The sequence below is a fragment of the Mixophyes fleayi genome, chromosome 10, assembly GCF_038048845.1.
Source record: "Mixophyes fleayi isolate aMixFle1 chromosome 10, aMixFle1.hap1, whole genome shotgun sequence".
In the NCBI taxonomy this organism is placed as follows: Eukaryota; Metazoa; Chordata; class Amphibia; order Anura; family Limnodynastidae; genus Mixophyes; species Mixophyes fleayi.
In genome coordinates this window covers 87631321-87645125 of record NC_134411.1, presented here as the reverse complement: position 1 = coordinate 87645125, position 13805 = coordinate 87631321, and the positions used below count along the sequence as shown (strand labels likewise).

General features: G+C 39.9%; 1 protein-coding gene across 1 annotated transcript in view; it reads left to right on the top strand.

Annotated features, from left to right (window-relative positions):
- The window catches only part of DYNC1LI2 (dynein cytoplasmic 1 light intermediate chain 2), a 28712-nt gene extending 16095 nt beyond the window's left edge, over positions 1 to 12617 (top strand). Inside the window, exons 8-13 of the mRNA XM_075189010.1 lie at positions 2132 to 2243; positions 2324 to 2383; positions 3136 to 3177; positions 4792 to 4909; positions 5872 to 5991; positions 7056 to 12617. Of these exons, the coding sequence (XP_075045111.1) occupies positions 2132 to 2243; positions 2324 to 2383; positions 3136 to 3177; positions 4792 to 4909; positions 5872 to 5991; positions 7056 to 7159 (556 nt within the window). The 3' untranslated portion in view covers positions 7160 to 12617. The remainder of the gene's footprint in view (positions 1 to 2131; positions 2244 to 2323; positions 2384 to 3135; positions 3178 to 4791; positions 4910 to 5871; positions 5992 to 7055) is intronic.
- Positions 12618 to 13805: the final 1188 nt, after the last annotated feature.

The following is a 13805-nucleotide window of genomic DNA, read 5'->3' as shown; positions in this document are numbered from 1 at the left end:
AAGTTGGTTCATTTGATTCCATCTCCTCTAATTATTTCAGGCAGGTGCCGGGATCCTGAATATACTTAAAAGGTTAGATTGTTAGACAGAGGAACCTAAACTATGTCTGGACAGTGTAGTGTGAAGATAGATTCCCTCACCCCATACACCCAAGGGTCCTTATGGAGTTAAACTCAGAAATAGCTAGATCGCTATTCTTAATTTTCAGAGATTCAATCTCATCAGGCTCCGTACCAAGGGATTGGCGAATAGCAGATGTGGTGCCGTTGTTTAAAAAGGGGACGAGATCACAACCAGAGAATTATAGACCTGTAAGCCTGACATCAATAGTGGGGAAACTACTGGAAGGTATTTTAAGGGACAGTATTCAGGATTACTTGGTACGCAATAAAATTATTAGTGGGAATCAACATGGATTTGGTCATGTCAAACTAATCTAATTAGTTTCTACGAGGAAGTTAGTGGGAACTTAGACCAGGGCAGGACAGTAGATGTGGTCTACTTAGATTTTGCAAAGGCCTTTGATACAGTGCCACACAAGAGGTTGATTTACAAAATAAGGGAACTGGGTCTAGGAATCAAAATTTGTACTTGGATCGAAAACTGGTTAGAGAATAGGGAACAAAGAGTTGTGATAAATGGAACATTTTCTAATTGGTCAAAAGTCTTAAGTGGAGTACCTCAAGGTTCCATGCTGGGACCACTCCTTTTTAATATATTTATTAATGACCTTGGTGATGGTTTAGAGAGTAAAGTTTCTATTTTTGCAGATGACACTAAACTCTGTAAGGTAATAAAATCAGAGCAAGATGTAGCTTCTCTACAGAGGGACTTAAATAAACTGAAGGATTGGGCGGCCAAATGGAATATGAGGTTTAACACAGATAAATGTAAGGTTATGCATTCAGGGATCAAAAACAAGAACGCAATCTATAAATTAAATGGAATTAATTTAGGAGAATCTATAATGGAAAAGGATTTGGGAGTGCTCGTAGACAGTAGACTTAGCAATAGTGCTCAATGTCAAGCAGCAGCTGCAAGGGCAAACAAAGTATTGGCATGCATAAAAAGGGGCATAGATGCAAGGGAAGACAGTGTAATTTTTCCACTGTATAACTCGTTGGTAAGACCTCATCTTGAATATGCAGTACAGTTCTGGGCACCACTCTATAAAAAAGATGATTTGGAACTAGAAAGGGTTCAGAGAAGGGCGACAAAATTGATAAAGGGTATGGAGTCATTAAGTTATGAGGAAAGGTTAGCCAGTTTAGGCATGTTTACTTTAGAAAAGAGGCGTCTAAGGGGAGATATGATTACTATGTACAAATACATTAGGGGTCAATACAGAGAGCTTTCAGGGAACTTTTTACCCCAAGGACCATACACAGGACACGTGGTCACCCTCTAAGGTTAGAGGAGAGGAAATTTCACAACCAGCAAAGGAAGGGGTTCTTTACAGTAAGGGCAGTCAAGATATGGAATTCATTGCCAGGGAAGGTTGTGATGGCAGATTCAATAGATATGTTTAAGAAAGGGTTAGACAAATTTTTAGCGGAAAGGTGTATCCAGGGATTCGACCGTTAATTTAAAATGAAGGATAGTAGTGGATATAGGGTAAAAATAGGACTGCAATATTGAGTCTGGGGAGATTTTCACAATTGAAACAGATTGGCGGTTGCTTACTCTGGATTAATTTCAAATATAAGTGCAGGATCGCAGGAGATCCAAAATAGGTTGAACTTGATGGACTGGTGTCTTTTTTCAACCTCTTCAACTATGTTACTATGTTACCCCAATGTCACTGATCCTAATATACAAGTTGAGCCTTTGTCAAAAGCATCTTGTAACATTTACCAATATATACGGAAAGGTGTCTGGAGTTTACAGATATATTTGCCATAAATCTGTGGGGGAAGACTTTTTCCTATGCAGACCTCTTGTCTTTTAGGTTTATTGAAGACCAATTTTTAGTTTAGGTTTAGTGGTTCTTCAATTCTGATTACAGTTTTTACAAACATATTTCTGGATGTTATGAATCCCTCGTATATATGAAACAATTAGCATCTTAGGGTTAATGTTTCGTTCAGGTTCAGTGGTCTAATAACAGTCCGTCTTGTCACTCTTCCATTAGTCCTGCTGGATGGGACAACGAGAAGAAAATAGGGATTTTACATGAAAATTTCTCTAGCATCAAACCTGAAGACACCTTTGAGGATTTTATTGTAAAGCCGCCTGTCAGGAAGGTGGGTGTCCTGTGTTCACTGTCAGACAGGAGAGACGTGAGGATGATTATCCATTGTGACCCATGTCATTCTTCTTACAGCTGGTCCATGACAAGGAGGTGGCCGCAGAAGATGAGCAGGTCTTCCTGATGAAGCAGCAGGTACCGCAGGAACCTCTGACATTGACATATTTGCAGGGTGTCACTTTTAAGATCTCGGCAATGATCTTAAATTGTTTTGTTTTTTTAAGGGGCGTGGGTTGTAAAATATTGCACTTGTCTCCTCCTCACTGATAAATCAGTGAGTGACCCCACCAGGTCCCCCATTGTTTGCTCAGTATCACAATCTATCATATTATTGGGGACCACCAGGCTTTATGGCTGATGTATCAACAAAGAAGGTTCCATATATGTGTATATAATAAATGTTGCTGGAGATTATCAGAATAAATAATAAATATTTCTCCATCATCCACTCTGGGGACACTGCTACTATGGGGTTGTCTGAGGGCGCTCGGAGTTGGCACTTAAATAGTTAACAACTAAACTTGCTGCTGACTCCTCCCCTCTGCAACCCCATAGACCTCCGTTATGTTAAAGTGCCCAAGGAGTTGGGCTGTGTTTGATACTGCTTGCTGTTTAGTTTAGATTTTATTGTTTTTTTTTTTGTTTTTTTTTTAGTACTTTTTGTGTTGAGTGTAGGTGGGGATAAATGTTTATTAACATCTTCCTACCTTTACCAGACCTCCTGTCTTTAAGCCTTTTGAAAGACACAGTACAAAGGCTCTTGTAGCCTTAAATAGCTGACCAAGAACATAACAACTGGTGCTCAGCTCCCCAGAAAAAATAAAATATTTTTTCAACTGCTGGTTTGTAAACCAATTTTAACACTTGCTTTTTTTTCATCTATATAGTCTTACTTGGCAAAGCAGCCAGCCACTCCAACCAGGGCCTCGGTGAGTAGACCCGACCATTACCGCTACAGGTGTCAAGCGTTGGGAGCAATACTGAGACAATATTGGGACTATAGTTGGTAGAACACCCAGAGATGATAGTATCAGGTTGGGGTAAGATGGGCTATAGTACAGAGGTGGCTTTTGAGAGTACGTTTGACATACTGAAGGTTGGCTGAACATCTGGTCAGGAGGTTCCATAAGTGTGGAGAAGTTTTGGAAGTGAGTGAGAGGTATTTATAAGATAAGAGTGTGAGAGCATCATGTGAAGAGCGTTAGAGTTGTATGTGGGGTGGTCTTGGTGAGAGTGAGTAGGTTGAATTGATCCTAGAGGATATGGGGTTTGCAGAGTTGTGCAGCAGATGTGGAGCGGTCAGATATAAAGAAACTGTCTGGCTGCAGCATTTAGTATGGATTATAGGGGGAATAGACAGGTGAGGGGAAGGCCAGATACTAGGACAAATGTTATAAGAGAGGAGGTAACATGACTACGGGCAGAGGCTGCATGTGTGTGGTGAAGCGGAGGGTGGAGTCACCATGGGGCAGAGGGGGCGAGTGTGACGTTGGCATTGAGGGGGGGGGGGGGGGGTAGTGATACTCAGAGGGAAGATGAGCTCCGTTATGAAGATGTTTAGCTGTAAGTAGCACTGGGGGATCCAAGGGATGATCTGGAAGAGGCCGTTTTCCACAAGGAGTAAAAGAGAAAGTCACAAGGACAAGTTAGAGAGCTCAGAAGAGGAGATGTCCTTAATATTAACACCATAAATGCCAGCGCTGTGTCCATTATATAGTTCCTGTATATTTTACCCAGTGTTATTTTTGGAAATCATTAGAATTATAGGTCAGATCTGTATTATACTAGATCTTGCTCGTTTGCTCGTCATTTTTAGCTACTTTTACTGTACCCCTCCCCTGGCTATTTTTGGGCATTTGGCCCCAGGCTAGTCTCATGTAGACACAGCAACGCTTCAGATCTCACATCTTGTGTGTTCCTGGCTGTCTGTCAGCAGAGCCCCAATAGCCTGAGCACAGAGCAGCGTGTTGGTCACAAGCTGTGGGGTGTGAGACTAAACCTTTATACAACATCCCTATTCACTGCATAAAGCTGAGGAGGTCCGATCCTTTTTACTGCTAGTGGTGAGGATCCGACTCTACGTTACTGCACCCTGCTCACCTCTCGTTATAAAGTTGCCCTTTAAAAGGTTCATACACTTTGTAAAGGGAGATATATTGTTTGCAATAAACAAAGAATGTTATTTTAATACTAGACACTAGTCCTAGTTGACTTCTAATCATGGTCCGGCACTGATCAACACTAGTGCCATGGCGGTAGAGGTCCTTATAGTCACTTACAGGTGCAGGAGAGCCAAGGGAAGCTACACCCGGGAACTTGTGCACCTGGGAATTGTGTAGAAGTATGACGACTATTTGAGTAACCTGAGGAGGGATATATAATAGATAACAAAACAAACATATGGGGGAAAACCTTTTAAATGTTGAATTGGCATCACCTATACATGGTCTAGCTAAGTGCTACACACCTGTATTTCTCCTGATTGGGGGTGGGACTTGCCCACCAACAAGAATTCTAGATGTCTTTGTTTCCTTGTCTTTCAGGAGTCTCCAGCCAGAGCCCCAACAGGTTCCCCTCGAACCCCTGGTCGTACTGGTCCCACTACTGTGCCCAGCTCCTCCCCTATGGTGGCCGTCAAGAAACCAGACCCCAATATTAAGAGTAAGTGTTGCACTATGTTCAGATCTCCCACCCCGGGCTGTTGAGTCACCAGAGGGAAAATCTCTGCATCCTGTGACTAAGAGGCTTATGTTAGGCTTATAATACCTTAACTTTGTTAGTGGTAAAACCAAATCTGATTTGCAGAGGATTACCAATGCTGTTTAGCGCATGGGAAACACATTACAAATAGGACACATTACAGGTAAAGTCGTAGTATAACTCGTAGTATAGGTCATTCCGTTGCATTCTGAAACCTCTGTGACTTTTTCCACACTAATCCAGGCTAAATGCATGTGAAAAATGTATTCTAAACATCCAGGTTTTTAGTGCTTCAAATTTCTAGTTTTATTCTGTATTATAGCTTCTAATAAGAAGAATAATAATGCAAACCACATTGATGGTTTGTTTTGGTTCTTTTACACCTGATTTCAATGCGTCTTATATAGAGATAGATATTCCATAATAAAATGAATGCGCATTAAAGTAGTTTGGAAAGTGGTTTAGAATCTTTAAATAACTTTTTACTGAAAGCTACTCTTGTAGTATACACAACGAAATCATAACAATAAGTGGAAACCTTTGATAAATAGATGACATTCAGTGATCAGAGAATAGCATACAAGATAGTCCCTAAAGGTTGAATGATACTTAGAAGTTTAGAATGAATAATTCAACTAATTATCACTTATTACATGGAGCCCCAGTGAACTCCAGGTAAGTGGTTTAGAATCTTAACTGCAGGGCCGTGATTGTTAGACACACTGCTGTGTAAGGTACCTTTTTTTTTTTTTTAGACCAATTAATACAATCTGTAAAGCCCATTTACCCTGGATCAGTGTGAACGAGCTCTCAGAAGCTCCTGCTTGTTGCTTCTGCCAGCTGATATATTAACACGCTCACCCCCCCCAGGGTTATTTTTACATGTTAGTGATTTAACAATGAATCGTTGTTCTCTGTTACAGATGCCGCAGCTAGTGAAGGCGTACTGGCAAGCTTCTTCAATAGTCTTCTGAGTAAAAAAACAGGATCTCCTGGAAGTCCAGGGGGGCCGGGGTCTGCACCGAACTCTGGCAAGAAGCCAGGTAAGCAAACCGTGGTTGCCTTGCAGAATATACATGTTCAGAGAGTCGCTAAACCCAAAAATGTACATTTACAGACATGAAGCTTAAATGTAAAATACACTGTTCAGTGTTACTCTGACCACTACTTTGAGGTCCACAGCTAGAGCCACATGTTTAGGATCCTCTGATCTGGCATAAAGGTCATTATCTTAAAATATAAGAGAAGCTGCTGGCATGGCCTGTCCTGTCCTTTTAGTATGAATGTACCAATCTACTCAGGTGCACTTCTGCAGAGCAAGTGTCCAAACCGGTCAGTCACTCTCTGCCTGCTCAGATAGAAAAGCTTTTCCATCATAGCCTGCTGCAAAGGGGTCAAGCGAACATAATGTTAATATATACACTTCAGGTCTTTCATGCCTATTGTTGGCAAAGCCTTTGATAGATATCTATGTCAAAATTGTGGTTTACCAGAGCATCCAACCTTTTTAAACAAGTAGCATTTCAGTAAAATGTATTTTTTTTTTTTTTAAAAAAAAATTTTGTCTAAATATTATTACTTTAAACAATAAAGAGAAAAATCTCAAATGTATACAAATTAAAGCCATTCACTCACACCAGCCTTGCAAGGTAAATATGTCATGTTTCTCCCATTTCTCCTACCTCACCCCTTCACCCATAGACACCAGATTTGCTCATATGTGGTTATAAAATCTTATACAATGGTAATACGGAGTTACAGTAGGAGTATTAGATCATTTCAATTTGTAAGCAAAATACATCTTTAAAGACATTTTGCGCCTGAAGTGTGTTTCTTAGCTGCAGTTTTCTGTTGAAAAATTAATAGAAAAGGGGAAGACGTTTTAAAACAAGTGTGTTTTATTCGTCCATATCACAGAAATAAAATGATTTTACAAGCATGATTTACAGAGTATTTAATTTCTTAAATTGTTGAGGCACATGAAGGCCAAGTCCATGTTTTGCGTAACAAAAACATCCACAAAGATCTACTTCTCCTTTATATTTAAGATATTTTGTCCACTGTTTAAGTATTAATAAATATGATGTATTTCTCTCTCCCCGCACAGGACAGAAGCCCGTACTGACCAACGTCCAGGAGGAACTGGACAGAATGACCCGCCAGCCCGACACTGTGTTAGCGAATTCCTCCCTGACGGAGAATGAGGCCTAATCCGCCCACAAAGCAAACTATTACACAACATTTATGTAAATGACCAAATAATAACAATGTATATTGGACTTGTGATACAAAGGCTGCTCTGGCAGGGAATACCGTAGGTTGCGTCGTGGGAAAGAGGCAGGCCGGCTAGCTTGTCCCGAGTGTTGCGTGCCCCCCTTACGGGAACCTTGCCTTTCAAATGTTCCACCTGATTAGCCCCTGAAGTGCAGAACGTTGCTGACGTCTCTGGTTTCTGCACCAATAAGCACTTAAACCGTTTGCAATCTCTTTAAGGGTCAGGAGTTAAGTTTATCATGTATTGGCGGCGTTTTCCTGTGTTAGCTGTAAACAGAATCTTGCATTTGCCTCACGCGGCCGGCCCTGCAGGTGGAAGAGGGTGCTTGCAGGGTGGATCTTAGGCTGAAACAAGTAAGTGCTCCTGTTTTTGGAGAAGGAAGGCTCCACTGTAAGTTTGGCTAAGAGCGAGTAGCAGACTGACCTCCCGCTTGTGCATTTAATGCCCTTATTTTCTCTGGGATGCTTTTGTGGATGGGTATATAGAAACTTCTGTACATTTAGCGCTGCCAGAGAACCCCTGGCCTTACCCCAAGCAAACTGCAGCAAGGGAATCTCGGGTAGAATTTGTCATCCCTTTAGAAGTTGTGGGAATTATACGCGGTGGTGGCCATCACATGGGACAAACAAAATCATGTTTGGTTATTTCCAAGTGCCTAGAAAGGTTCGGGATGTGCCACTAGGAGGCGCTTGGTGGAATTATGCACTGTATTAACAGTCACTTTTATATATAAATATATAAATATTATTTGCAAATGCTCTAACAGCAACCTTTTGTTATCTGTTCTTACATCCAGTTTTTTTTCACTGTGCATTCACCCCGTCTCTGGATCTGCCATAGACCTTGACTTACAGGGGTTTTAATGCAGGCCTGCCGTTTATGTTTATTTTATTTTATTTTTTTAGATTATTTTTTTAATATTGTTGTTATTGCCATGGACTTTTTATTTAGGTGTCTGGTAATCCAAGCCGGAATCTTCGGCGTGTTCTATTGCGGTCAGTGATATGGAGAATGCTTCTCCCTTTAATGTCTGAGGCACAAGGAGCAACTGTAAATGGTTTTATGGGTAATTCAGCAAAGGACTATGGGAATATATTGCAGGACAGACGAGCTTTTCCCTGGCTTTCTTTAAAACTGCCTTGTTTTAGCCAACCGTAAGCATTTTACATGAACTTATTTATTTTTTTACCATCTATAATGGCGGGCCACTCAGCACATTAATTACAGTTTGAATAAACCTTAACAACAAATTGTATATTTACTGTTTAATGTGTACAAATCTACCACAGTGTGTACCAGAAGTAACTCCTGTGTTATGTAACCCCAGTCAATATTTCCGTCTCGTGTTATGAAGTTGCCTCTGTTTTTTTTCTTGTTTTACATATGTTGCATTATATTCGGTATATTTTCTCCGAAAAATTGGCCACTTTTCCTAATCTTTGCTACAAGTTAGCAAAGTTCTCTGTAAAGTCAGTGACGGCTGGATTATACTGCTTGGGGGAAGGAAAATATTTAAAAGTTTGTAGACTATAGTTTCTTTTTATTTTAAAAATGTTTTTTTTGTTTTATTTTTTCCTGAGCAGGGTAATCCAGATGAAAGTATTATGTATTTGTTAGAAATATGCTTCTCTTTACCACTAGAGTTTCTCATCTGTTTTTTTGTGTCCTGTTAATATAATCAAAAACACTATTAACTTGTTACAAGTATGTACTTACCTCGGAGTGATATCTGCTTTAGATTCCATATTAATTGAAGCTTATAAGTGTTCTAACTTAAGGGTTAAGTGTAGATACTTGTGAATATGAACCGTACGGACTTAGAATGCAGTTATGTCTACACCCAGTGGCGGAGGAATGCTTCAATTACGTCTCTAGTTCTCGGTGAACTTATAGGCGGAATATTGGTGCAGCCAACAAACTGTCTGTGGTCACTGCGTTAACTGTAAATGGTTTTATGGGTAATTCAGCAAAGGACTATGGGAATATATTGCACCTGAGCAATAGCGGCAAGGTCTTGTCACATGAATGTTTTAGCTGCGGTGTTGGTCAGTGTAAATAAATAACCGTTGTCCTCAGAACATACTCGCAGGTCCTGGTTTTAAATGGATTTTAAAATAAAACAAAAATAATATTTTGCAGCGCACCTGAAAGTTTTTTCATATCCAGCGGATGTATGTTTGATGGCCCCCAAAAACTGCTCCCCCAGAATCTCAGATGGTGACGGCAGACGCACTTTAGTGGATGCACACAGTGGATACAATTAGTTTGCGATCACTAGTGGATTTGATTGGCTGTATTCTGATGAGTAGAGACTCCACCCGCAACATTTCTGCTGTTTAAGAAAGGATTTCATAAACATTATTCAGTTTTAAAGCTTTAAAAGAATAAGTAACTACGGCGTTTAGTTATTAAGCGTCGATGAGGCTGAATTTTTTTTTTGTAATCAGTACTTATCGCAGACATTGCAAAAAATCAGGTGGCACTGCAGTTTTATCAAAAATATACCCAGTTGCCTCTGCCACACCTGCCCCTAGCAGTAAAATGTCTATTTTAAAAATATTGATCATTAACAAATGCTTTATATACTGAATAAAGTTTTTTTTTTTTTTTTTTTAATTTATTTTCTTCTGTTAATGTCGTTCTGAGACGGTGATAACAGAACAAGCATTGCGACCGAATATGTCTTGACACAATGCTTTTTAAACAGGAGGCAGCTTATCTAAATAAGCACCAATCCCAGCCTCTGATTGGGAGTGTAAGAAACCGCAGAGGGGTGATGAGTGTGATCTGGGCCCCATCCATTCTGAGTGCCACGCTGCCAGATCTGTCCAATTTGGTTGTGTGATCTGGGGCCCATCCAATTTGAGTGCCACGCTGCCAAATCTGTACAATTTTTGGTTGTGTGATCTGCCTGTGTAAGAGCAGTTTAGGCTAATTGCACGAGTAAAGCAATTAAAGTCACCAGCTGGGGCCTAGATGCTTTATAATACTCAATAAAACAAAGTTTAATGCAACATTTAAATAATCCATTTTCTATTTTTCAATTGTGTCCAGTTGAGCCCTTTGTTATGGGCTCTGCCGTCGCCCCCTAATTGACGTATATTTTATAGGACATCTGTTGTGTTTAGTGATTGCAGTGTTGACCGTACACTAAGCCAGGCTGTAAGTGGTTCTGAGGACGGGTTTGGTTACCACTACTTCATATCCCTGTTTTGCTTATCTGAACTTTTCTATCAGTATAAGGAGTGTTTTGCTAGTTTCTGCCCAGTAAAACATTAGTTTTCGTATGACTAGAATCTCAGACCGAGCTGCAATTTGCGTTCAGTCACCATCATCTCAATCTGCACCAGCAGCAGTTTCCCCAGACCTAGAGTTCCCTATCCTGGTGCGTCTGTTGCTGCTCTTGTTGGGATTTAATGGTGACTTCTGGTGCAAACAAAACATAATAAATAAATAAAATCGCCTTTTAAAACGGGAGGAGTTGTTTGTTACTGCAAATTCTATTCACAATGTTTGATCCACAGACTAAACCACTCTGTCTGCATCTAATAAACGGCGCTGCTACGTGTCGGAATGAAGAGAGAAGGTGTGCAGTGTTACTGTCTTATAACTTGTAGCATCTACGTATTCAGGACAAGGGGGTTGGAAAGCTCTAGTGATCTGAGGTGACTCGATAGATGACATTAGGCTCTCATTTAGAGCTAAAAGGTGCAAATTTGCCCCTGGGCAAACTACGTTGCACCCTAAGGAGATGTCCCAACATCTTACATTTGCCGACACTTTTTTTTTTTTTTAAGCTAAGGAGCAATATTACTCCTTCTAGCTGCATCATTTTTGCTCACACCTCATACTGCGGTCACCATCGCCTCACATGGGGTACCTAAGGCATTTGGCTTGAATCTGCCCCTAAATGAGGTCCTAAAAGTTTAACATGAATTTTGGCTCTGGATTAAGACCGTCCGTATTGATTAAATTGCGCCCATCACTGGCACACAATGCATGCAGCCATTTTGTGTCCTGTTAATGTGATCTGCAGATGGCTACACCCAAGGGCTGTCAGTGGCCACCTGCCGGTCAGACTTTCAGGCATACTCAAAATGATGAGTTCCATTTCTGTTGAGTCGTGTTTGGGTATCGGCCATCTTGTATCACTCTGTGATGAGTATAATGCCCAGAAGACTGACCAACTCCAGTATGTGATTGGTTGGTGAGGTATCTGCATCATGGTATGGAGTGGGCCGTTTAGGGGTATAGGTACAGGACAGTTACCTCGCTCCTCCTATGTGGAAAGTATTGGTTGAGAAACCAGCCACCATTTTTAATACTGGCAGCAGATGCTGGCATGGGACATCATAGAGCCAGTGATCTATACCAGTATCTATAGTAAAAAGTCTTATCAGTCGCTCCCACGATCATGCTCTCCTTTGTTGAGCCACAATGGAGTTTGACTCTGAAACACCATACTGAGACGTGTGAGCAAAATATCTAACCCTTCCCAATACTGTGTAAACCTACAAATATTATCTAACCTAATGAATGTTACTTACTGCTCCTTATGTCATTTTACCCTCTTTTTTTTTTTTTTTTTTAAATCCAATTCGTGCTAAAGTGCTGTCTTCTATTTTTACATCAGTATCAAACATGACAAACGTGTATTGTTGTGCTCGGATGTCCTCTTTCCAGAATACCAATTTTCTGTTGTGTTTAAAACAACTATTGACTAAAGGCGGCTGTGCTTTATGGTAAGATACCCTATAAGGCTCTGAGCACTAGTGAGGAGCTGTCACTTAATACTGTGCTTTACTAGAGAATAAGAGGTTCTGCAGTGACTGCTGATGTGTAGAGTTTTGGAACCTATAAAAGCCTTGTTTATGCCTATATAATACTGATACACTCATTCCAGTCTGTATAAGAACAGATAGAGACGTATCAGAGGTATGACACAAGAAGTGTTACTATGTCTGTATATACAGAATGAGAACAAATACTAGAAACTACATCATGTTTCATTTTCTAATACAGTTTAGAAAGTGAGTGTAGAAATCTTATTGGTTGCTGTATTTTGCAGTTTAAAAAATAGTTTTTGCCATTACCAATTTTCATGAATGATCTCCATTCTGCACCAGGTGAATAAGAATACAAAGTTTCAGTGGGAAGTGTCATGCTTTGTATGTTTACAGATGGATGTAAATACTATTAATGCTTTTATTTTGAAAGCCCTTTGCTTCCAAAGATCTTTAATCCGGCCCTTAAGAACCACACTAAATTATGTTCTTCTGTGTAACACTGACTTAATATTTCCTATGTTCTTAGTTCTGTTTCACCACTGTAACCAGGTATGGATAATATATGTGAACGTTTCTTAATATCGGTAAATAAAAAGGATGCACAGTATGTCTGGCTCTTACACATCCCATTACAGAACACATGTATTTAATGTATTTGTATGGAAGTAGCGCCATCTTGTGTCAGAAATTGATAAATACCTAAGACAAAAGAGCAGCATTCACAACAGTATCTCATCTAGAAATGTGAAGAATGCAAATTGATATTTTCTATAGTATATAGCAGTGTTGGCTAACCTGTGACACTCCAGGTGTTTGTGAAACTACAAGTCCCAGCATACCCTTCCAGCAATAAGCTGCTATATATTTGCAAAGCATGCTGGGACTTTACAACACCTGGAGTGTCACGGGTTAGCCAACACTGGTATATAGCATGAACCATAGCATGGATGTTTACTAGGAAGCGGATAAGGAAAGATACTACTTTACCTGTATCTGATAGTGATGTGATGACTAGAATACACTGATCTGTCATACATAGAAGCAACAATAATCCTTCAATTCAAAGCATCTGTTGTTTTTGCTAGTATGTAAAGAATTGTCTGTACCATGAATGTTGGGAATGGAGATAATTTAAATTCTACCCTGTCTAAGAAGTTTGTAGAGACACTTTAGTATTTCATTTGCCTTAAAAAGCATGTTTTGCTGACACATAATTCTGATGAAACTTGGATAAGTCTGCACTGGTTCCTAGTAACTTTAAGGTTCATACTGATTAAGTAAATAAAATGACTGCCTCCTCACTGTACATAAGTGACAGGTTTTATATAACACAAGAGCACGAGAACCTTATTTCTCAATACATTTAGCTTAATCACGAGTGGAGACACCATATATTTTCGCTCATTAGATGTAAAGTGAAATATCTGTAGACTCCAATGTAGCCCTGGGGGTAAATGTATCAAGCTGAGAGTTTTCCGGCGGGTTTGAAAAGTGGAGATGTTGCCTATAGCAACCAATCAGATTCTAGCTTTCATTTTGTAGAATGTACTAAATAAATGGCAGCTAGAATCTGATTGGCTTTTCAAACCCGCAAGAAATCTCTCAGATTGATACATTTACCCCCTGGTCTCCAAATTATCATAAAGTTATTTTTCAGTGTAATATATCAAAATGTTTATTTTTTAATAAGGGAGATCACAATGGCTACAAGTTATGTTACCTAGTTAGCACCAAAGCCAATTCTGTGTTGTGCCATCCTTGCCATAGCTTCACTGCTTACGGACCGCCAGCTCAG